This window comes from Coccomyxa subellipsoidea, assembly GCF_000258705.1.
Source record: "Coccomyxa subellipsoidea C-169, whole genome shotgun sequence".
NCBI lineage: Eukaryota > Viridiplantae > Chlorophyta > Trebouxiophyceae > Coccomyxaceae > Coccomyxa > Coccomyxa subellipsoidea.
In genome coordinates, this window is record NW_005178039.1 from 1481563 (window position 1) to 1505406 (window position 23844).

The following is a 23844-nucleotide window of genomic DNA, read 5'->3' on the forward strand; positions in this document are numbered from 1 at the left end:
GTTTTGTACCTGCCATGTCCAAGACAAGTATGGATAAATCAAGATCGACATAATTTTTCACAGCGCAATCGATAAGGGGAAAGTAACAATTGTTTCTTGCCTTCATGCAGTCACTCTCACGTAGACATCGCACAAATTGCTCAAGGACGTTTTGACATGCTTTAGACATCTGATGTGCTCCTCTATTGATCGAATTTGACAGTTCCCGAGCGTTGAATAATACCAAATATCCTATCAATGTAATCAAGAATACGAATGCCTATTCATCCTAAAAAAGAATGTTACTTGATCCAACATTGAAGAACAGCGAGGACAGCTCACATCTATCCTCGGTGACTCATCATGCCATCATGACCCTGCTAAGAAGTTGACATGCATGCAAGGTCCTTGGTTGCTGGTTTTCCAGGCCAGACTTATTGAGTCGCCCAGGCTTGCTCTTACAACAGCCCATCAGTGCTCGTTGCATGCGTGTATTTCTCAAATTTAGGATGGGGTGTCACAGCCTGCCCAATGTCTCGGGCCGCTGGGCAAGGGTTGCTCGGGCCCAGAGATATTGCTTACATTGTGACCAGCACGTGCTTGGGGATGAGCGCCATCTGGTTTTTGAGTGCCCTGCTGTGCAGTCCATTCGGGACCAATATCCTGCTTTGTTTGGTGCCGCCATTCAGACCATGCAACAGTTCATGTGGCAGTTGGATATTGTCAGTGTTGCACACTTTGTCATGGATTGTTTTGATCACTTGGATGCTGTCAGTACATCCAATCAGCCCTGGGCGGCTGGAGTTGATGTGTAATTTCCTTCCTTCCTTCCTTCCTTGGCCTTACATACCATCTCTCTTTATTCCTGCTTTATCAGCGCTCACGCCCATTAAACACTATGTATGTCATGCATGCACTCACGGCTGCTGACTCAATTCGACGTTGCCCCTCCCCAAGAATCACAGCTGACCTGTCAAGACCTAGAATTAAACACACACTAGGCAGCAGTACCAGAAGCCTCTCTTTTTGCTGAAGGCCTTTCTCTCTTTTAGGTAAAGCCTAGACTGACTCGTTACAGTGGCTGAAGCACCCGCTAGTGACGCCGCGTGCGCTTGAGGTTGAGGCGGCCTGTGGCAGCTGCAGGCGTCTGAGACCTTTTGGTCTTGCGCTCAACTGCTTCTGCGCGCTGCTGCGCTGGTGACACGCCAATCTGCAGTTGTGGCCGGGGCTTTGCCACACCGCCGCTGAACGCCTGCCTGTCATTCTCTGCGCTCTGCGGCTGTTCCATTTCTGCTGCAATTGGTGCTGGTGGGTGCTCTGCGCTGGCTGCATGCCCTCCATTCCTGCTTGCATTCTGTGCACGGTCGCTGGCCATGCCATGGAAGCCTCTGCCAAAGGTCTTACCCAGAGCAGGAGCTGTGTGCATGGGAATGCTGTCTGCAACGAGGGCCTGAGCATGCGGCAAATCAATCATTCCTTAATACCAAATATTCCATAAGCATCCAATCAGCTTGAAATGCAGCAGCTCTGCATGTGCAGTCAAGGACTCTAAGCACTGAAATAGAGCAGTAGCCAAGATGCTGAACCTGCAGGAGCTTGGAAGAGTTGTTGCTGTAGTCCAGCGGGGAGAAGACTGGGCATGGCATGGAGCCAAGGAGACTGCGCACGGCCGTCTGTGCTGCAGGAGTGACTGGTGCTGGTTCAGGCTGTTCTGTGGCTGCAGAATGGATCTCCTCACGGCATGCAAACCTGCAGCACTGAAGGGGGTAGCATGAGCGCTGGCTCTCCCAATCTGCCACATCTGCATGCAGGAACTTCCAGCATTTTCGGAGCATTTTGGTATCCTGTTCTTGATACATCACGTACCTTCTGATGAGCAGAGCGCTTGTATTTGAGGCTGGAAACAGGACATAAAATAAGTGAATTGAAGTAGCGCATGCCGCAGAAAAGTCCCATTTTGCATGGGAGATCATAGCCTCATCCCTCTCACGGAGCTCCTGCAGTCATGCAGTCAAGTCTTGAGCGCTTGATGGGTGACACAACATTTGCATGGTCTCAATGCATGCCGAATGGACAGGACTAGCGAGAAGGCCATTCCAACCTGGCAGAGAGCAGTCAGGAAGATCTCGTCTCCAAAGGTCTCAGCATCATCACATGTCAGGACATGGCAGCTGCCAAGCAGGATGGTTTCAGACACATCTTCCACCTGCGTGCACACTGGACATCAGCATGACTACACCTCATGCCTCCTGAAAATAACTCGATCTCAGTGTAAGGCATGCATCTAAAAGCTTCATCATGACAGCAGGGCATGGATAAGACATGTTGAAGTTCACCTTTACTCTTGTGGTGACGATCAGCTGTTCATCCCAGTCTGGTGGCGGGGCAAAGGGAATGGCACTGTGCTGTGCAATGTGCAGGATGTTTCCAGGTGCGATCTGCACATAGCTGAGATCTGGTGCGCAATCTGCCATTCTGATTGTCTTGTTGGTGGCTGGACACATGCACCAATCAGAGGCTCCTGTACACATCAAATACTTTCAATTCTTTTGATTGGGCCACTGCACTGTCAATTTTGCAATGCAATTGCGAAAATGAGACAAATGAGCATGTGCATCATTGCATACCTGTTGCATTGACGGGCATAGCATGACAGTGACAGCAGCTGGAGGGTCTCAGTGTACTCTCAAGGTGCAGAACATCGCACGAGGCAGAGCATTTGATGGAATGCCTGGATGTCTGTGTCGCAGGAAAGACAAGCAGCACAGACTGTCCATTGGGCCGCATGAAGTCTTGCAGGAATGACATACACATCTCTTCGACACCTGCTGTGTCTGCACTCAGACACATTCAGTTGCCACGAGTACAGGCTACATGCACAGAGATCCCACAGCATAGCAAGGTTGCAAGACAAACTTGGCTGTTGGCCATTTCCTTACCATTTGAGCAGCATGTCAGCGTAGCATTCTCTGCATCCAATATGTTTGCAGCAAAGTCAGCCATGTCCTGTCGAGTGTTCTCCTCCATATTGTCCGGGATTGCACAGAAGTTGATCTGGATGCGTTTTGCAGCTGCAAACTGACAGACATGTGGCCCATTGTTGGACAATGTCCTGAGGTGCTCATACTGAGTTGTTATTATTATTACACGCTTTTCCTGCCAGAAGCAAGGTGCGTCTGCAGACAAGCTGCGGTATCTACTGAATAACTGTCTGCAAATCATCATCTCACCTCGAGTGCAGTCTTGAGGTCCTCACTGTATTTGAATGTGTGAGAGACTACATGAATAATTTTGCTTGTGCCAGTCAGGTCAGTATTGCCTGCAGCAAACCTCAGAGCAAACATTGCCAAGGCTCCTGTTTCACCACAGCAAGCACTTATTTGCAGACATGCATGAATGTGCAGTACAGCTTTGTGCATTGAGACAGATTCTGCTTCAGTCTGGCTGCGGGAGAGTGTATACCTTGATGCTGGACATTGCTGGCAATGTGAGGATGCATGGCTGGCTTCAGCTTCAAGGAGCCCAGCACGAAAGTGCGCAGAGAGAACTTTCCTGGCCTCATCAGTACCTGCGCTGTACCAGTCGATTCAGATCTGGTCAATCTTATTCCGAGGCATGTCAGCGTTTCAGATCAGAATGCATCGCTTGGTAGACAAGCTAGAAGACGAGACAAAGACCTCAAGCTGCAACTCCTTGCCAGTCACTGCAGAGTGGGCCCCTTGGCACAAGCTTATGTTGTCTTGTGACATGGAATCCGAAGTACACAGAGCTAATTTAGAGGCAGCACGGACTAGACCATCCTGCACGAGTGGTAGACATCCCTCTGACAAAGCATCTACCAAAATAACCGTCGATCTGCTCATACTGCGCTAGTTCTGGCAATCAGTAGATTGGCAACGCCAAATTTTGCTTCAGAACGGAAATAGAGTGGCGCTTCAAGACAGCAGGTGTTTCTGTCTCATTTGCGAGTGAATTTTTCTTGGATTCTGCCCTGGCCTAAATTGGAATCTTTGCATGGCAATTGCTCCTTGACTGCTCTGAGCTTGATTGCGGATTCTATGAACGCGATTTTATGAAAGGAGACAATCTTCTTTTCTAGATCTGGTCCAGTAGTGCCAAACTGTCCTCTGCAGCCATGGTCGGCTCTTGGCCAGAGATGCGTAGTGTGGCTTCTCATTGCAAATTACACAGTCTAGAGATCTCTGCTATGGTAATGCTCCATTTGCATTCATATCAACTTGCGGCAATCTCAAAATACTATTGACGGTTTTGCTCAAAGTCGATCCGAAATGGATCGCACGCTACTGCCACAGCACCTCAGCTGCCGAGGCCACAGAGAATAGTAGACTGCCACATAATGCAAAGATGTGCGTGCTCTCTCAGCCAGGCATCTCAGCACAGAAAGGTCCCATCCAAGCTGATGCACATTCAAGAGGCCAGCGCTCGTACTACATCTGAGATGCTGCAGTAAGTGCAGCCCAACCAAAGAGGCAACAACTTGACAATGCTTCGAGACTCTCAACAGGAATGATGCGCTGCTCTCCTCAGAATGGGCAGCTGCATAATTCTGGTCAAAATTTCAGACATCAAACAACACTCGGCGTGGTGTGGCTCATTCATCGTCCACTTGGCAGAGACAAGCGTCCCGTCTGCAGAAATAATCAGATATCAAGACCTCAGCAGCGAGTCACAGGGGCACAGGAGTTCGTTGTAAGGCACAGTAACAATGCGAGTATCTGCAAAAACAGTCAGAGACCGAGGTAAGATCAGGTACCTGCTTCGTGCCCCGCTGCGATGTGCCCCTCTGTGTGGAGCTGCGCTGTGTGCCAAAAATGGGAGACAACACCTCAACTGACGAGACCTGCAAGAGGCAGAAGGAATATTTTTCTTAGTCCTGAAACATTGTGCCCTGCCCCCCAGTCTCTCAATGTACAAGTCTTGCTCAGCTTTGTATCCACAGGTTACATTAGAGAAAGAGGTGTGCAGTCATCAAGGCATCAAGGCAGATTAGTAAATATGATGGTCAGTATGGGAGCTTACAGATGACGAAAACTTGGTCTGCAGCTTCGAAGATGTCCATCCGCTGAATCCACCGCTGACAACAAAGACCTACAGTCACACAGCCACATTTTAGGGATACACCAACAGAACTCAAGGGTCCTGCAAAAGCTGACAAGACTTGCAGCACACAAGGAGGTAAGTCTTGCTGGGCAGGGCCACACACCTTCTTGAAGCCCTTCTTGGCGAGCTCCTTGGCCACTGCCTTGGACTGGCCGCCGTTCCGGTCGAGCAGCAGGATCTTTGTGCCCTTGCTCACCTTCTTCAACGCCGCAATAGACAGCACCGTCACCTGCGCACATGCACCACCTGTTCAGCCACACTGATCACCAGACAGTTTATCAACTAATGGACCGCAAGCTGTGTTCTTCCGTGTATTCTTCTGTCCATGTGCCTCCTGTTGCGCGAGATGTAAATGTGCCAGAAGTGTAGCAAATGAGGTCCTGCTCACACACAGGGGGCATGGCAACAGTCGCGGCACCACATGACGACCTATTGCAGTAGTGAGTACTGGGATCTAGTGCACATGTCAAAAGGAAGGCTCACCGTCTTCTCAATCTCGCTGGGGTTGCGCAGCTGGCCCCTGATCTTCCTGTCGCTGATGGAGGCATACTCCAGCTCCACCACACGCCCTGAGTTGGGCACATCCGGCACTCCAGACGACTCCTTCTCCCTGTCAGTCCTGCACCGGGGCATCCAGATAATCTAAGCCCTCCATGATATCAGTCAAGGTAAGCAAAAGAACGTTGTTCCCAGCCCCCTCCAATGCAGCATGTGAAACATGAATTGACCAGCACGCCTGATGCCACCATGTGTGAGTCATCCCCGATGACACCAGCAGTTTTGTCCATAATTAGGGACACTGCATGTCCTCAAACCCCTGCATAGTACCCTCACAGCAGAGCATGGACTCATGCATTGAGGGGGCTCAGAGCAGCACCTGATGTCAATGAGGAGGGTGTTGCCATCGTTGCTGATGGCATCCAGAGCGCCTGCGGCACTGATGTTCCCGGCATACCCGCGGAAGGAGCCAAAGATGCCCTTCACAATGCCGGGACCCTGCCCCATGCCATTCACGTTCACACTCTGTCTAGTAGCTGGAGGGCAACGCACAGCATAATTTTGTCACTACAAGATCTACTCAGGAAGTTTGCAGGCCAGTAAAAGGGACATGCAGGCCAGTAAAAGGAAGCCATATGGGAGAAGTGGGGTCACACCAGGTAGTAAAGGGCGAGCAGGCCCAGGACATACTCCCCAATGACCACAGGGCTGGTGCTGGACAGCGTGGTGACTGTGCTGTCCAGTGTGGGCTTGGCGCTGGTCAGCGCATCTGAAGCCGAGTCTGTTGCTTTCCTCGCCCCATCCACAATCACGCTGGCGTTCAGGCCCTGCTTTGCCAGGAAGTTCTCCACCTCTCCCACACCAGCCTGCAGTCAAAGCACAACCTTGTCAACTATTAATGGGCGCAGCAATAACCTTGATAAACTAATTCAATCGTATGATTCTTCCTGCGTGATGAGCAAGAACAGAGAAGTGTGAGATCAGGGAGCTGCACCTTCACAACAGGCTCTGCAGCCCTGACGACGGGCGCAGCCACCTCGTTGGCGGTCTCAATGCCCTTCTTGACATAGGGTGCTGCGGTGTCTGTGACGTCCTTGACCACTGGAGCGGCTTGGTTGTAGACCTGCCAAGCCACTCTCTCTCAGCATGGTGCACCTGTGACAGCGAGGCACACCAGCAGAACGCGCTTGTGCAGGAGCAGCGGGGATGCGCACGTTCTTTGCATATGACAGCCCCACACCCACATAGTCCAAGCCCGTCTTCGCAGCACTCCCAGCGGCCTGCAGACATGCACAGGAAAGTACGAGATAAGCCCGCAATTCTGGAGATCATGGTTCTTGTAATTATCATCGTCAGGAACATAATAGAACGACACCCACAGAAGCTCTTATGTACCAGGAGGGGAGACTGACTGACCTTCACAACGTCGATGAGGGTGCCGACAGTGGAGTCCACAAGGTCTGGGCCCCTGGCTGAGATCTCTGCGGTGTCAGCATTCGCTGGAAAGGCAGCCAGCAATGATGCCGCAGCAATGGCCTTGGCTGCATGCTCTTTGGCTGCACAGACTGAGCACGTTAGGGCTATAGGGACTTCACATCACAGTCTTGGAACATATAGACTAGTCTCAAATAGCTGTCTGCAATTATAGGTGTATCATCTGAACCGCTTAAAAATTAATTATGTAGAAATGGCCAGCTTTTGGCCGTTTCCGTCTTGTTGGTGCAGCTTCTCATCTTGATGCTTTCAGATCTCATGGGGGGGTTCCCAAAGCCTTACCGTGCACATCATGCTTGCGTTCGTTCTGGTGTCTCTGCTGAACCGCCTTGACCACAAATTTCCTGCCCCCAAAAGCCTTCCTTGCTGAACCACGGACTCCAAAAACGGGCGCCAGCGCCACACGCCTTGGGCACGGCAGCCCTGTTGCCGTCAACATCGACTGCTGCATTGTATGTGCACACCTTTGGATCCCTTTCAAAAGATAATAATGCTCAGAATTTATTATTTGTCGATGTCGGGGCTCCTGTGCATCCTGCGCTGCGCCTGCGCATCCGCCCGAATTCCGATTGGCTGGGCGCCTTTCGGAAGGTGCTGCTTAAGTAGGCAACCGAGAGCTGGATCTTGGCAGTGGCTTCCAGGTTCAGGGAAGCTGCACCAGTCATGTCTCTTCAGGTCTTTCTTCATTTCGAAGATGGAAGTCTGAGTGCTCTGAGAGGACTGCGGTTGTAGCAACATGTCTGCGTCTGACAATTTGTCATTACAAGCTGCATAGAATGTTCGTGAAGGTCGGATGCGGCCCCTGTCCTACAACCATTCCACCCAGCGGTGTGCGTGGATGGAGAGTTCTGCATCCAAAACAAGTTCTGAGTGCAAAAATCAGATTATGCGGGTGCAGCCAATCCCGACGCCTTGATCCCTGGCTCTTGACTAGGTGAGTGTTCGATCGCCTTAGAATGATGTGTTCCATCCGACCACCTTGATACGGCAGCACTGAGCTATACTGAGCTATGGGGACGTCGCAGGGCTACCTCAGACGAACAGCACGAAAATAATGGCCCACAGAAGATGGCAGACTCTGCTGGTCAAATGCAGGAGGATGCAAGGGATCAAATCCACGAAGTGGTGAGTACTGCATCATCCAATTCCTGCTGACTTGTTTTGCACTCCATGCGTACCTCCACTTGATGTCAATATCTATCCACAGGTGGAAAACATGGAAGACGCCCTGGACGAGGACACACAGGCCGCACTGGATGGGTTTGTGGGGAAGTACAGCTTCAGTGACAAGGAGCTAGAAGTATTCAAGGAGCTGGTGGACAACATGCGGGGCACAGCTTGGGGCCTCCTGGCCGCCACCGGCGTCACTGCACTGCTGTCAATCACGCAGCAGGTACTTCATGCAGACCACATTCAAAGTCCATGCATAATTGCCCTTTGGCATTTCCTCTGACTGGCTACAGGAGGCTGAAGAAGGCCTATATGTGATATCAGGTACTGAATGGCAACTTCCTGCCGACAGACAGCCTGTACATGAAGGGCATGGCACTGGCGCGCACATTCAGGGTGCTCGACTCGATAGTGCTGGCAGCCCTGGTCTACTTGGGAGCGCTGTGCTTCAAGAAGGTGGTTGCCACTGAGGAGAATCAGCTGGCGTACTGTGTGCAGGTATGTGGGAGTCCGCTGAGATGCCTGTATCTAACTTGGGCTGATATATGCCTCTGAAAACCTTCTCCATGTATGTGTCTGCAGCAGAATTTTGTATCTTTGTTCTGCTGTGCAGGGTCTTGTGCAGCTTGGGATACTATTCATGCAGATGGCGCCCATTGCATTCTGCTTGGCGGTTGTGGATCTCATGGTCGCTGCCATCAGGTAAGGAGCTCAAACAGCTGCTTGAATTGCAAGATGCGGCTCTCAAGCAGATAGTCTCTTCCTTAATGTTGAATTTTCATTTGCTTTGAGAACAGATCTAGGAAGTTGCATCATTCTTATATTGCAGGTGGCCCGGCGTGATGCTGTTTGCCGCGATCGCCACAGCCGCTTTCAGTGTTATACGGACGGGCGCAGTCGCGTACCTCCTTTCCAGGTGCCTATGGCAACCTCTGGAGTATTTGTCTGACCACGCAATGTCTGCACGTTGAACAGCAATCTGACAAAGCTGAACTCAAGGCGGCGGGCTCTGCATTGTGTGCTGATGTGTGACACAAACAAGTGGAATAAGGGGTTCCCCCTTGTGAGCCCTTTAAGATAACCGTCTGAGTGCTGTTGGCCGGCTGTGACATGCACAGGTACCGGCTGGGCAGCCCAAACACAGCAAAAGTGCTGCTGCTGTTTCGGGAGGGCTGGTCTGCCCTGCCAGCATTCCCTCCAATGGACCGAACAGCAGTCATGGTTGTGGGCGCCACCATGATGCCCTACAGCCCACCCAAGCGCCGGCATGTGAGACCCCCACCTCTGACTTGCCCTTCTCTTTGTTTATTCCTCTGGCCGTTCATCAGCAATGACCTTTGGGAAGGTCAATCTATTATAGCATGCATAACAAGGATGTGTGAAAGGCATGCCTGGCTCGGCAGACAGGCCACATGCTGCTGCCAGTTGCCATGCGATGTCCCTTCTATGCAAACCTTCATGTCTGCCCAACGCTTGTCCATTCTACTTCTAAAGATGGGGTTGTATAGCACTGAGAATTCCTTGATTTCCACTACGACATGCTTTAGGAAATGACAGGACCCGTTGGAAACCGGCAGGAGCAGTTGCTCAAAGGCTGAGTTATTAAAGTTGCTTGTGATGTGAGCAGGCCATCACACCGGATGAGGAGGATGGCATGCCAGTGGACCTGCCCAAAGGCCTCATGGAGAAGGCCCGGCAGGAGGCAGCCGAGTTCAGGGAGAGTGACAGTAAGCAGAAAGGCAGCGAGAGAGCGTCCAGCAGCGAGGCAGAGCGCAGCAGTGACGAGGGAAACAAAGAAGAGAGCGAGGGGAAAGACGGCGTGCAGGAGTATGAGTTCACAGTGTGGGAGGACCGCATTCTGGAGGTTGTAATGGAAGCTATGCGCATGGCCGGCCTGGCACTTGCAGTTCGCGCCATCGCAACTTTCTGCCTCGGTGCGCATCTTCAGGTCTTTTTAAGGGAATGCAATACAGCATCCCTGTGTGCCATTGGCCATTTCAGATGCATTGGCCTGTAAGTGCCTCCTACAGGAGGCCTACAGAGACCTTTGACACTCTTTACTGCCTTCCTTGCTAAAGCCTGGGCAGTGAGGTTGTGTGATGAACCCCATCGCTGTCTGAGTGCTTGAAGAGGGGTCCACACCGAGTATGCGGATGGCCTCGCGGCCGCTGCAGGCATCTTTTGTCATTTGGATGCTCGAGGACGATTATTTGCGGTGATGCACTGACGGCTTCTTCCCGTGTTCAGGGATCACGGAAGTCCAGGCGATGTCTGTGGGCGGCGCTTGGGGCTACTTCACGACTGATCTGGTGGACCAGAGCGTTCGCGCGTGGCTGCTGTTTGCCTCAGCCGGCTGCTTTCAGAAGGTCATCAAGCGCCAGGGCCATGACATCACCAATCTCCTGGCAAGTCCCCACCTCATTTTCACGAAACCCGGACGTTTTGGAGGAGCCTTCAGTGAGCATCATGCTGTGTGGATTTTTGCGGTGGCAGGGAAGGTAAGGGCAGCAAGCAAAGTGTGAGAGCTTATTTCTGCAGGAGGGCTTGGGGTCTTCGAACGGCATCAGCCTGCTATTTGCGCGCATGCGCAAGCTGACATGGGGGATGACCACCTACAAGTGCCTGGAGTTTGCGGTGCTGCTCTTCAGCAAGACCCCAGTCTGGGCAGCCATCTCAGGTGCTTCACAGCAACCTCCTTATTGCTTTTTCTACTGTTTTGCCAGGATATGCCTTATAAAAGGTATGCATGCATGAATGGGAAGCCTGGGCTTACATAATAAATTCCAAACTGGCACTGCAGAGTTTATCGCCTGCCGCCTTGAAACGGTGCACGTCAAACAGCAATAGAAACCTTTGCAAGCCCATTTGCATGGGTTGCCGAGTCACTACGTTGCCATGCAGGATGGTTGCGAAATGTTGCGCTGCCTGCTCTTCTGCGCTTCGTGCAGAACCATCTGGCCTTCCTGCGCCCCCTGTTGACAGCGAGCGGAGTGGCGAGCTGAGTGAAATGATGACTGTGAAGTGTGACGAATAGTGAGAATGTGCTTAGCAGATATCTGGTGACAATTGCTGACTGACTTGGTGCGTCTACTTGACCCTGTGCGAGCGCTGTATCATACTGAAAATAATACCTGTACAAGATAGACTATGTCACCAACAATGACGAGCGACATGAGAGATAGTCAGAGGGTCGTCTGCAGTACTAATCTAGAACACTGCTTTGCCCAGATTGTATTTGCGTGCAAAGAATTGACAACATTATTGACCGGGCAATGTCCTTATTCACATTATGCTCTTTTAAGTCTTACAGAAGCACTTCTGCAATTACACAATCAAGATATGAACATGGAAACAGACTGTGAAATGCTGACACTCAATCAGAGGTCACACTGCCTATCTAATTTGGCGCTGGCTAGCACACGGGTGACACATTTCATAAACGCACAAACCAGCAGTAGCCTGAAAGGAATGCTGAAAGGAAAAGAACCTGTACAGAAATGGATATCAAACCTGACAGGAAAATCTGCTGTTCATTCAGACCTGTGGTATTCACGGGGACCGTTCACTGTAGCAAGGCAGTTGCGAGTCCGACAAAGTCAGGCACACCCTGAAACCCTCACATACAATGAGCAGTAATGACGCTGCTTTTGCTTTGAAAGCTGACTGCTACTGGTAGTCATTTGAACTAATATCATTGTCACGGAAATATCAGCTGCACCATGGTAATCACCAGGATCTGAGAAGCTGCTCAGTCAACAATGTGTTGGAACTGCCCCCATTACCAGCAAAGCAGCCTGGGCAGTACTTGGCAAGTTGACACATGCTGATTCTACAGTGTGATCAGGTGCAATGGCATCCTGTTAAGGATTGTGCGTCTGCTAGACTGCCGTTGAGGGCCCCATTCGCCACCGGGAGTGTCATCAACTAGAGGACACCGCGCCAAGACATCTACTCCGCCTGTGCGCCATTGTCTTCTGGGGTCCCTTGGGGCTGCAATTTGCGCGCTGATCATCTGCTGTTCACCCCTTCTTGACAAGGATAACCTTCTTGGACGGCGGCGGCGGGGAAGGAGCCACGACCTGCACATTCAATGCAGCCAATTGAAATCAAATCAAACTGCTTGCAAAGCGTCACGTGGCCCAGAATATGGTTGAGCTTTCTTCCTGCAACAGTATCGAGCTGGCTACGAACTGGAGACATATAGATTCAGTAAAATATTGAGTCCTTGAAGGATTGCCTTCTTGGTTGTCATCAGTAAGAGAGTGGCTCTTCAAGGTGCCCACAAGTGGGCAGTGTGCAAGTTAATAAGGGGTAGAGCACATGCTGACATGGGTGCGAGTGTACCTTGATGATCTTCTTGGCCTTGGGAGGGGGGCTCTCCTTCTTCACGACGACGGTGTCAGGTGGTGGGGAGCTCTCCTTCTTCACAAAGAAAGGGAAGTCACTGTGCAGGGCACGCGCTGGGTGGCCATTGGAAGCTACCCAGTTTTGCAGGCGGCGCCCTGCAACCCCACAATGAGCTGTTTGTAGCTGCATCTAGGGCTGCTAATCAGGGCTCCCCATTCAAATTATGGAGCACCAGGGCACGGCTTGGACTGGAACGCAGTCCTCAAAGCTCGTGCACAAATATCCAGAGACGCAGCAGCGCTCGAGCTTGTGTCCGCAATGCTTTCCAAGGCGTGTCTGGCACGAGCTCGTCGGGGCGTCGTCAAGAGACAGGCAGATCTGCCAGAAGGGAGGCGCACCTGTTGGCTGGCGAACGCTTCGCTCCTTTTCAAGCAGGGACCTGTGAGCGCGAGAGCAGCATCGTCAGGATTCAACACAAAAAATTCCTGTCAGATGATGTACGGCACCGCCGACATGTAAGCACAGCCTGCAGGACTCTATCTCCAACATGATCAACGCAGGAGGAGTTATTAAAGGAGACTCCGTAAAACAAGATGATCAGGCATAATATCGGTGAAGGCAAGAGATTCCGCACGCACGTCGGCCTTGCGCCCATCGTGACGAACAACGAAGAGAGCATCGCCATGCAGATTACGGTCTTTAGAGCCATGATGACTCAATCTGCTGGTATTTAAGCAGAGGATTGCAGGTGGCAGCGATATTTCTGAGACTGAGGGGGTGAGACGAGTCTTGATGATTAGGGCACCTTCACTGATGCTTTGCATGCAGCCGAGGCCAGCCAAATACTTACACGTGTTCTGCATGCTTTGCCAATTTAGGCAGGTCATACAGGTCGGACCCATGCAATTATCTAGAAGCATTTGCCAACTGAGATTTGCCATTGGCTATCTACGCTTCACTTGAGATCTCGCTGACTGCCAATCATCCTCTTGCAATGAAGTCTTGAAAACAGACAGCAGCCGATTAATCATGGCAAGCGCACATGCCGCAGTGACAACCTCTTGAGTTTGCCATACTACCTACACTGCACTGCCCTTGCCAAGGCTTGCATGGCTTGCTGTACAGATAGCTTCATTTTGTCTGGTGACCACTGGTGACACAATCCGGCGAACAACGCTGCATGTAGCTGTACATAAGGTCTGCTGTTGCGTTTGATTATTAATATTGCTGCTGTTATTAAAGCTTGCTACTTCCAATTTGTCATGCATGGCATGGCTGCCCAATGTGAGGGCACCTGCCTGCTAGGATGCCAACCATGTGATTTTATGCCGACAGAAAATAACCAGCTCTATGACAACTAACACTGGCTATATCTCTCAATAGCTCTCGTGAACACCCTGTTTTGTACACAGCCTGACCGGACATGGCCAGGAATGCCAGGCATGTCCCTCAGTCACTAATCTTCATTGATAGCCTTAGTCAGGAGCTGAAAGGTCCTTCTTAGAAGGGCTGGTTGCAGACCCTGCTGCTCATGGAAAGAAGGGGAACTTGGAGAAGAGGTGCTTGGAGGGAGGCGGCGGCGATGGAGCTGACTTCACAATCTTCACAACCTGCAGGCCACCAGATTTTGCAACTCAAGGCTGCAAGTGCAGATTCCTTGATTTCCGGCCTGGCTTCCTAAGAAGCAGACCTTGTATGAACAGCACTGCTCATTTCGGCCTACACAGAGCAATACACGAGAGGCTCTGGCCATGCAGGTGCAAGGCACAATGATTGCCCACCAATCAATGTTCCCTAAAGCCTTTTGAGGGCAAGTCATTGGTTATGATAGTCTCCTGGCAGGATGTAACTCGCGCACCTTCGAGTCAGAGCTTGAAGAATCGTTGCTGGATTTCTTGATAATTATCACTGATGGTGGTGGTGGACTGGGAGTGGGCGGATCTTTCTTGATCACGATTGTGACGCCGCTGTCAGTCAGCAGGCGGCGGGATGAGGACGGCCGGACTGCCTCCCAGTTCTGGAGGAGCCTCTTGGAAGCTCCTGCACCAAGCCAGAGACATCACTTGAGGCTAGCATGGACTGTGATTAACGTCCTTAGTAGGACGCTGTCTGGTCAACGCTGCAGGTGCTCCTCAAAATCTGGGCTTGCAATGTGCAGCTCTCTCTAGGCTACAGGTAGCTACAGCTACATTAGCTACAGAAGTCACAACATTGTACACAACACCCCGGCTGGCAGCGAGGCTCTCAGCCTCAGAGCACTTCTCCTTGCCTTGTTTTTTGTGATCTCAATAATTTTGTAGTTAGCAAGGCACCGTTGTCTGGTCAGATTTTTTGAGCAAAGGAAAGCCACTGTGCTGGTCCTTTATGCACCAGTCGTCTTGAACCTTGATGCGTGACAAGGCTTGGGCGGAATGACAATCTTGAGAGGACGTGAACTCACCCGCTTCACCCTGGACGGATTGTGAAGCATCAGCGCTCTCCAAAGATCCGAGGATGAGTCTGCAAAGAGAACGCAGGAACAGGTGAGTGCTATCGTTGCACCCAGCGCCAAACCTAGGACTTGAACAAAGCCCTCCGCAAGACACGGTCAAAGATAGCTTGCCCGGGTTCTAAACACTACAAGAAACGTTTTGGTGAGAATTGAAGCAGGTGGGTGCTAGTGTTGGGCAAAATGAGCACAAATGCGCACCCAGCAAATCCTGCGAGGACGACGACGAACAGGACCTTCCCGACGCTCATATTGTGAAATATGTAGCGCTGCCGCTGCAAAATCAGCTAATCTTCAGGCTATCGTGCGATATTGACGCTCAGATGTGGAAGCCCAGCAATCTTGAGGAAGGAAAACCTTGGTGATGTCAACAGTTGCATGTCCCAGGATCGGGCAGACAAAGTTTTCATAAGTTTTTAAATATACGAAAAATCAAGGTGGTGCAAAAACAAAAGGCCCAGCATCAGCTTTCGCCAGCTCAAACTGTATAGCAAGATGATCAAACGCAGAGATTCTCTGGACTGGCATTGGTATTTCATCAGCAGGTCCTGTGAGGCCTACATGAATGTGAATCTACTAGGAATCTGTGCTGTCTCCGGTCACTGAGTCAGTAATCGCAACCGCCTTTTCCTATGAAGTGTGCACCCTAGCTGGGAATGCAGAGTAGCATCTCACTGTTCGTAGCCTTTCCGTGTGTGACCCTGCAAGTGCGTGCTTGGTTGAAAGTATGCGCAACAGGGTCTCAGGGGACAGATGTGCAGTACTAGACAACACTGGAATTTGCACAGCGGAAGATGCACCGGTGGTACCTCCATTTACCAACTGCTGCCTATCAGCCTTTATTGCTTGGTTACATTCCTTTGCACACAGTCAGCGCAGATCAGCTTCTTAAAACTAACTGCCAACGGAGATCAGTCTTTCCAATATATGTGCAACGGCCTCTATGCTTGCCATCATCCAGAACTTCAGTATTGCTGAACTCTGTGAAAGCCTCAGCTGCTGTCTAAGTAATGGCCACATCCAGGTACCTGAACAAGGAAAAAGGGGCACTGCAACAGGAGCAGCCCTCTATATATACAAACGACACTCATATAATGGCACAAATGAATGCGAATGCGCAGGGAAGGTAAAAATGAAGAGCTGTACGACGCTGTTTGAGCCCTGTAGCTTTCAAAGGAATCCACGAACTTCATTGCATGCCATGTGCTTTTGTGACTGCACAGGAAATATTATCGACCTGTACAGCGTCTTGCAAAGGAATTTATCAATGCCATGTACCCATGTGACTGTACTCGAGAAGCTTCTCAACGGGTAGAACTGGTGTCCAGAACCTTTAAGCACTCTGTACCTTAGCCGTATTTCTTAATGGCAAAGAACTTCTTTTCGGGGGGCGGGGGCGAGGCCTTCTTAACATACACCACTTTGGGCTTCGGCTTGGGCTTCTCAATCTTGACCACTTGCTGCTTCACCTCCACCACTTTCTTTGGAGGCGGCTCCTCCTTCTGCACAACACAGAAGAAAGATATTCAGTGTGCTGGACACAGTCAGTGCAGACTTTGTGCAGATGTGGCCGGCAGCTAACATCCCAACCTTTGGCTCACAGCAGGGCCAACATGTGTGCATCCGGTCACAGCGCAGACACTATTAAAATTGGGTTATTGCTGACAAATGATCCCTCAAGTGCAAGAGAACGTGGCTTTCAGCTTTCTGCTGGTGTTCCAGGTGGGCAACCCATGCAGCACAATAAGGAGCAAGAGCAACAGCATACCAGAGCTTTGCACTGTATGCTCAGCCTCTACAGATAGTCCGGCGTTCAGCACGTGTATATGTTTTACCTTGGCTGCGTAAACATAGTCATAGCCAAGCATGTTCCGCTGCGCGCTCCATCCCACAATGCTCCGGCGCACACCCGCACTTTCTCCTGCAGATGACAGCATCCTTTGTCAGCATGCATGGCAGCGCGAGCATTGCAAGAAAGGGTTGATGCAGTCTCAGTGAGCGCCAGGCCAAGCTTTACAGAGCAGAGAGAGGAACGTGCTTAAAGGGAAGTAGACAGGCTGATGAAAGGCATTAATGCTCTCAATGACAAATGTGTGCAGCACTTGACAGGGCTTGTGGCAACAATGCGAGGGTATGTGCTAGCCAGGCAGGATGGGGTGAGATGAGCAGCATGCACCTGACTGTGCTGAGCGGCCAGTCCAGGACTCCCTGAAATCAAAAGAATGTGGCGAATAAAATGCCATTGCACAGCTAGGTCAAGATCATATGATGCATCTTACTTTCTGTTAGGCGCACGAGATTACGCCTGCAGCTCAATGGTAGAAATACTGCCATTGTGTATTGGTTCCTCAATAGAGAGATGCTGATCTCAGGAAGTCATTATCAAAGCAACATGAAATTCCCACAAAAACGTGATCGAGGGTCGTCTGACGAGGCTGCATTTGGCCTCGGATTGCTGCAGCTGCAACAAAGGGACCAGCAAACATCCTGGTGGCCCATACGCTATTCCCACACGTGCAGTACGATCCTGGACGAGCATCCTTTGGGAAATTCGGGTCCCTACCTTCTGGCAGAAGCTCCGGAAATCGCCAGGAGGAAGATGAGGCACAGCGCCAATAGTGCCTTGAGGCGGCCCTGCATTGCTCCTGGTCTATACTTTGACTGGCTATGTTTGTCCTGGCGATCTGAAGCCGGTGAACGTTTTGGTCACGTTCTTATGAATGAACGACTGGATTGGATCGGATCTGCTGCTTCCCTCTCCTTCATGCCACCTGGAATGCATTGCGTTCAGAATTTCGCCAAGTCATGTGTCCAATATGCATTCATGCACCCTGCCAGCTCACCACCATGCATTCTTGGAAGAGGAGACCTAAATCGCTTGCCAGTCCCTTGCACCGACATTCAAGCCTTACGAACGTCGTTTGATGAGCTGCATCGAGCAATCTTCCTGTTATATGAGGAAGATGCAGTGTCTCGATCACTGTACACAAGTATTATCATGATAAATTTGTGAACCATGAGGACGACTAAATCCTGCATGTGCCTGTGCCTGGGATGGGTTCTCGTTGCTCTGGAGTGCCAAATTACCGAGGCTGGGCTTCTCTGGGGCAAAGCAGCAAGCGAGGAAAAGAGTCGGTAAGCACACACCACGTTTCGAAATTTATTTGAATCAATACAATTGACCTAGTAGATATACATCACCTGCTTCACCATTGTCCCAAACGTTTGCAGGGACTCACTGAGCTCGATGCTGCAGAAAGGAATGTCAGTTCTGTTGGTGCTGGACCCCAACTGGCAGCTCTGCTACGAGACCGTTCACATTGATGACTTTGCAAAGGATGGGCTCCTTCCATGGGTTTCCAGTCTGCGAGACGCTCTGACGATCCACCCTGAAAATCCAGAAGGCAACTTCTTGAAGGTGCTGTGACTCCTGGTTCAAGACTTGCCTGCTTAAAGTGGAGTTTCAAAGGCTGCCTCAACAAGGAAGCATGAGATCAACTGCTTCACAGTAGTCGGGCTGGATTCTGAAAGGGGATGCCGCAGTTTGTAGAGGGATCAGCACCGCAGGAGCTGAGGCATTTGGCGACCTTCCATGATATTGTGGAAGAGGCTTTTGCGAATGGCAACACCACCGTGCAGCTACCTTCTATGCTGCTGATGCTCTACGAGCTGACGATGCAAGCACCCTGACCTCCCAACCCCACTGCATTAATTTCATTCCTTCTTGCTCAGCTCTGTGGTGCTTCTTGAGACAGCATGAGAGAATATCATCTACAGACGCACCTTGCATCTTAGCAGGACAAGCCTGCAATACAGGTTAAGAGGATTTCACATGCTGTCTGCAGGGTGAATTTGACAGTCAAAGAGTATAGTGGTGGCAGCGAAGAGGGCACGTTCAGCATAAGGCAGGATCAGCTGAGGGTGACGACTCCAAGCAATTTTTGGCCAGTTGTGGAGTTGACAGCTGAGCGCGGTGCTTTGTCAGCCCCTGCCGTGAAGCAAATGAGCGAGGACCAGATCTACAACATGACTTGGCCCCCCTCCAAGCATGATGACTACCTCCCAGACCCGACCTTCCTCAGCATGCAGCACACTGAGAGCAGTCTTGGGTGCGCTCTTTTTTTCAGCAAGCATGCTGCATCCGGATGGCTTGATCAAAGAAGCAATTTTCTTGTACTTACTCAAAGGGAGCCTGTCATTTGGCACTGGAGGAGAACCAATATCATCATTCCCTGCTTTTCCTGCCAGAGGCAAGGTGCGTCTGCAGACAGGCTGCAGATAAACGCTGCCAAAACCCTACCCCTTACTGGATTAGCCAAATACAAGCAAGACCCAACCGTGGGCACTGTGCTCAGTATTTTTACCGCCCCCTGCCGGCCGGGGCCAGGAGTATATTGACATTGAAATGTCCCTTTGTGTGTTGCAGGGAGGTGCCAGTTGTCAGCCTTGACTCGATAGAGGGGTCGGTGGTGATCCTGCCTCAGATCGTGCCGGCCCTGCGCAACAATTGTGCCAGACGGCCGCTTACACTGGCTTGCAGGGACCCCTACACCTGGGACCTGGACACGGTGTCTGGGATGCTGTCAGCCTTCTTCAAGGCATCAGGCACCACCAGCCTGCCACCTCTGGAAGAGTACACTTCCCTGCCAGACAAGGTGATGTGACCAGCTGCCTTTGCAGCACATCTTGTCCCATAAATCATTTGGGGCGCTAGCAATGTGGTGAGTGTCTGTATTTCAGCTTTGGGCGGACACTTCTGCGCCTTGTCATGTATGCCTGACAATCTTGTCTGGCCCACAGCAAAGGCACACACCTAGCATATCTGGCATTCTCAAAAATGAGCATGCGAGGGGAGTATTCTGTCTCAAGAGTTTTTCATCCGACTTTTTTGGGCCACTGAAAGAGTGTTTTGCGCTGCTTGCAGATGTTTCTGCAGGAGGCTTACGAGGCCTATCATGCAGAGGAGCCTGAGCAGAGGGTGCCCCCCATTCCCACAGTGAAGTTGAGCGTTCCCGGCACAATGAAGGAGCAGTCATTGCTGTGCTACACTGACAGCAAGTACACTGCGACCGAAAGCCACATAGACGCCATCATGAGGACAATCTACTTTGGGCTGATCAAGCTCGACGCGATGATCCCCCAAGATAGCGAAATTAGAGCTGTCCAGGTCTGCCAATGCTCCACTGTTGCCTGTCTAGTGATCCTGGGTTCATTTTCCTCTCTTTCATGGCAAGACACTCCTTGTCCTTTCTTGGATCAGCTGCTGTGAAGAGGACTGCAGCAGAATGATCGGTGCCAGCACAAACTTGAACTAAATGAAGCCCAAGCTGATCAATACACATGGCTGGTGATGCTGCGCGTCCTATGCGCAACATTGCCCTCGACCACCGGGTTCACTTCTTGCTATTCACGGCAAGACAATTGCTGCGTGTTGCTGCACTGGCTTCTGTAAAGGGCTGAAACAAACAAAACGATAAAGACAGTGGCTTCTGTAGAGGGCCGAACCAAAGAAAATTGATCGTGACGGTGCAGCTGAATTGCATGCGGGTGCACAGGAACAGGATACGGAAGAGGATGAGAGGGCATTCATAATAAAGCGCAACCTGAGCAACGCGGCGACGCATGTGCTGACTGTGCGCGTGCCCGGGTGGCTGCTGGAGCAGGCGTGCCTGACTCATGCAAGCAACTGGTCCAGTGTGCAGCCCTGCATCGACGCCGGCATGGCCCCCTGGCGCGCCGGCGCCGCCATGGAACTCGCCGATGACCTCTCCACAGGCGCGCTCTCAGCTTCAATATTGGCAATTTCCTCCCGGCAGGATGTGGAAGGAAGTGGATCGTGAGGCATCAGCCTGACCACTAGGTGGTGCAATTCGTTACTGTACATGCCATTTGAAGTAGGGATGCACCGCCATGGAGCTCGCAGATGACCTCTCCACAGACGTGCTCTCGGCCTCAATTACATCATATATGGGCCCCTTCATCGTCAGGAGCATTGTGCAGTCGCTGGAGCATTGACAGCCCATTCAATATGGATTGCAATTCTTTGTTGCGAGCAGGCACTCTGCTCAATACTTCTTGTATCGGCATGTGGATCAAGCCTAACCACACTTTGTTCAAGAAATAAAAAGAATAATGGCATGGCATGTGATGTGGCAGGCATAGATGCTCAAGCTTGTCTGTGGGAAAAGCATGCTGTGCATCATGTGATGATATCATCATACCATCAAGATGCACATGTTGGGGTGATGCTGTGGGCAGGTGCTGTGAGCACGCCCATGTACCTGCGGAGGGCGGCCGAGGTGCTGGCCAAGGAGTCCTGCGGCGAGCCATGGCTGCTGCAGCCCAAGATCAGGGACATGGAGAGCCTTGAGTACAGGTGACTTCCTATTGCAAAAAGGGCTGACCACTCCAACTCTGCTATGATGCTGCACACGGAACCTTGAGATTTTCCGAGTCTCTCCAAATCGTGCGCACTCAACGCCACGGCGGCAGCCTCATGAGTACCTAAGGTGGTCTGTGCTTCGACTGCAGAGTGTACCTGCTGAATGGAGCACAATCGACTGGCCAGCCCAATGACACAGTTGTGTACTATGTGGCTGGCGACGTTGTTCACGATGACAGCGGCAACGGACACCGGCGCGGCCTTGGCGCAAAGGACTTCATGACCATCGCACCGGGCTACTTCTGGAGTGAATCTCTCTACCCACCTGGTAAGCGGTCAACCCTGCTGTCCAGTCTTGTGACTGCAGACAGTGTTGTCATCACTGCAACCGCTTCTATCAAATGGAACTGTAGACTGCGGATCATAGGAACTATTTCATCATGTCGAAGTGCACGCTGTTCCTGGCAGAGGCAAGGTGCGTCTGCAGACAAGCTGCAGGGGATTGCCACTTATCCTATCCCTTGATGAGCTCAATAGATCCATGCAAGACCCGATCAACTGAGGGTACGGTGCTCGAAATTTGTACCGCCCCCCGCCAGCTGGGCCATAAGAATGTTTTGAGAGGAAATATTATGTGCGCGCAGACTGGAAGCTGGAGGACTATCTTCCCGCCAGCACCACTGCTGCACCGGTGGGAGAGGCTATCAGCACTGCTGCCCCAGAGGGGGTGTTTGCTGCTGCGGATGGAGAGTGCAGCGCAAACATGACAGCACATACTGAAATCAATCCATATGATGGCGAGGTAGAGGTCATTGAAATCCGAGAAGATGAGCTGCCCAGGGTGCAGTGGCACCACCCTGGCCTGTACGATACCCTTGTCCAGGTGAATTACTTCACAGACCCCTATTCCATACCATTAGTAGTCACCACCCAAGCTGCCTCTCTGTCCGTCATGCCTGACACAGCTCTTGAACACTTGCCTTTCTATTCCATCACTGACCACCAGAAGATCAGGGACTGCCCACATAAAAATTGCTCTCTTCAGAGGCCCTTATGTAGGCTTAGCGAGGGCAGTAGAGGCACTTATCCCTAGGGAAGGTCAACACAATTTGAAGCAGGTCTATTTATTACTATATTTATTATTATTACACGCCTCTCCAATCCACGAGGATGACGTGCGCCGCAACAGCGTTTCAATGACAGCCTTTCCACCTTCTCTATCTTGGGCTTTCCTCCACCAGGTCAGAGATAACGTAAGGTACTCTGGGCAGGTCTATTATTACCCCCCATATCCCCTTGAAGCTGCCTGGCCCATGCGCAGGCGGCTCTGGAGAACGTCAGGGCGGTGGCAGCCTCCAGCCTGAAAGACAGCAGCGCGAGGGATGTCTTTGCTCGTGCAGACGTGGTGCTCGCCTGGTATACAGACGGCACCGACACCCACCTGGTGCCTCTCATCAACGAGATGTCCCTGCTCAACTCCGCCTCCAAGCTCATCAGCTTCTGGCACCCCCAGCTCGAGCCCACCCATTGGCCCCAAGAGGTGCAGCAGGAAAGGGCGGAAGAAACGGAGCTGCTGAGCACCGAACAACAGGTTAGAGGCGGCTGGGGATACACTCTGGCTAAGGGCATGGCCGAGGCTGCTGCCCGGTGCTTCCTCACGGAGCTGCATTGCTCCAGCTGCGATTTTGTGATCCATGCAGCGTGAATTTTCATCAGAGCATAAGTCTCAGGGCGTATGACTCTTATGCTATTGCTACATTGGGCAAAATATTGATCGTCTATGATGCTCAGCTCATGCCATTGCGGGGTTGCAGCTGAATAGCCTGGCACATGTTGGCAGCGATGCCACATCGCCATGGATAGTCTATGGACACTGACTTAATTTTGCACAAAATATCTTCTGTTCTTCCAGGCAAAGGCACTGCAAGGGTCTGGACCGCTCATATTTCAAAGTACAGTATGAGGCAAATTGCAGCAGTTGCACAGTCACAACCCTCTTGCACAGCAGCTTTGCAGAGCAGCTTTCAATTGCAACAGTTGCTTTTAGTTGCATCACTGGCTTATAAGACTGAGCTTTATAGGAATTGCTCGATGTACATACCTAATACTGGGATAATCCTCTCTTGTCAATGCTAGTACTGTGTGCCTTCTCTGACGATTCCTTGACGATGTCATGCTGGATTCTGTGAGCTGGCAAGACCAGTGATCTACCTCTGAACCTATCTAAGCAAAAGTGACGTCAGCACAGAGCCACTTATGATCTGATGCCGTGTAATCATGGTTTCCCACTGATTTCTTCACTACAGTCAGCCGTCGCAGCAGCAGCCAGTCCAGTTTACCCTTCACCAGTCCATACCCAAATATC

General features: G+C 51.3%; 4 protein-coding genes across 4 annotated transcripts; 1 reads left to right on the forward strand and 3 right to left on the reverse strand.

Annotated features, from left to right (window-relative positions):
• Positions 1–1072: 1072 nt before the first annotated feature.
• COCSUDRAFT_40551 (hypothetical protein) lies at positions 1073–7543 on the reverse strand (the record flags this gene model as incomplete). Its single annotated transcript, XM_005649731.1, has 13 exons — positions 1073–1429; positions 2081–2185; positions 3210–3334; positions 3442–3547; positions 4754–4840; positions 5204–5329; positions 5584–5719; positions 5978–6096; positions 6255–6464; positions 6593–6721; positions 6813–6878; positions 7015–7154; positions 7375–7543. The coding sequence occupies 13 exons, from the start codon at positions 7541–7543 to the stop codon at positions 1073–1075; spliced, it is 1875 nt and encodes a 624-aa protein (XP_005649788.1).
• A 765-nt stretch (positions 7544–8308) lies between these two features.
• On the forward strand, positions 8309–11264 carry COCSUDRAFT_40552 (hypothetical protein; the record flags this gene model as incomplete). Its single annotated transcript, XM_005649732.1, has 9 exons — positions 8309–8485; positions 8587–8760; positions 8876–8964; positions 9092–9178; positions 9381–9531; positions 9890–10196; positions 10510–10760; positions 10801–10939; positions 11164–11264. 9 exons carry the CDS (start codon positions 8309–8311, stop codon positions 11262–11264), a joined length of 1476 nt encoding a protein of 491 aa, XP_005649789.1.
• Positions 11265–12281: 1017 nt separating this feature from the next.
• On the reverse strand, positions 12282–15348 carry COCSUDRAFT_40553 (hypothetical protein; the record flags this gene model as incomplete). Its single annotated transcript, XM_005649733.1, has 7 exons — positions 12282–12341; positions 12607–12764; positions 13008–13048; positions 14158–14219; positions 14468–14649; positions 15050–15108; positions 15299–15348. The coding sequence occupies 7 exons, from the start codon at positions 15346–15348 to the stop codon at positions 12282–12284; spliced, it is 612 nt and encodes a 203-aa protein (XP_005649790.1).
• A 1098-nt stretch (positions 15349–16446) lies between these two features.
• COCSUDRAFT_40554 (hypothetical protein) lies at positions 16447–17737 on the reverse strand (the record flags this gene model as incomplete). Its single annotated transcript, XM_005649734.1, has 4 exons — positions 16447–16599; positions 16933–17018; positions 17274–17305; positions 17661–17737. The coding sequence occupies 4 exons, from the start codon at positions 17735–17737 to the stop codon at positions 16447–16449; spliced, it is 348 nt and encodes a 115-aa protein (XP_005649791.1).
• Between the last annotated feature and the right edge of the window lie 6107 nt (positions 17738–23844).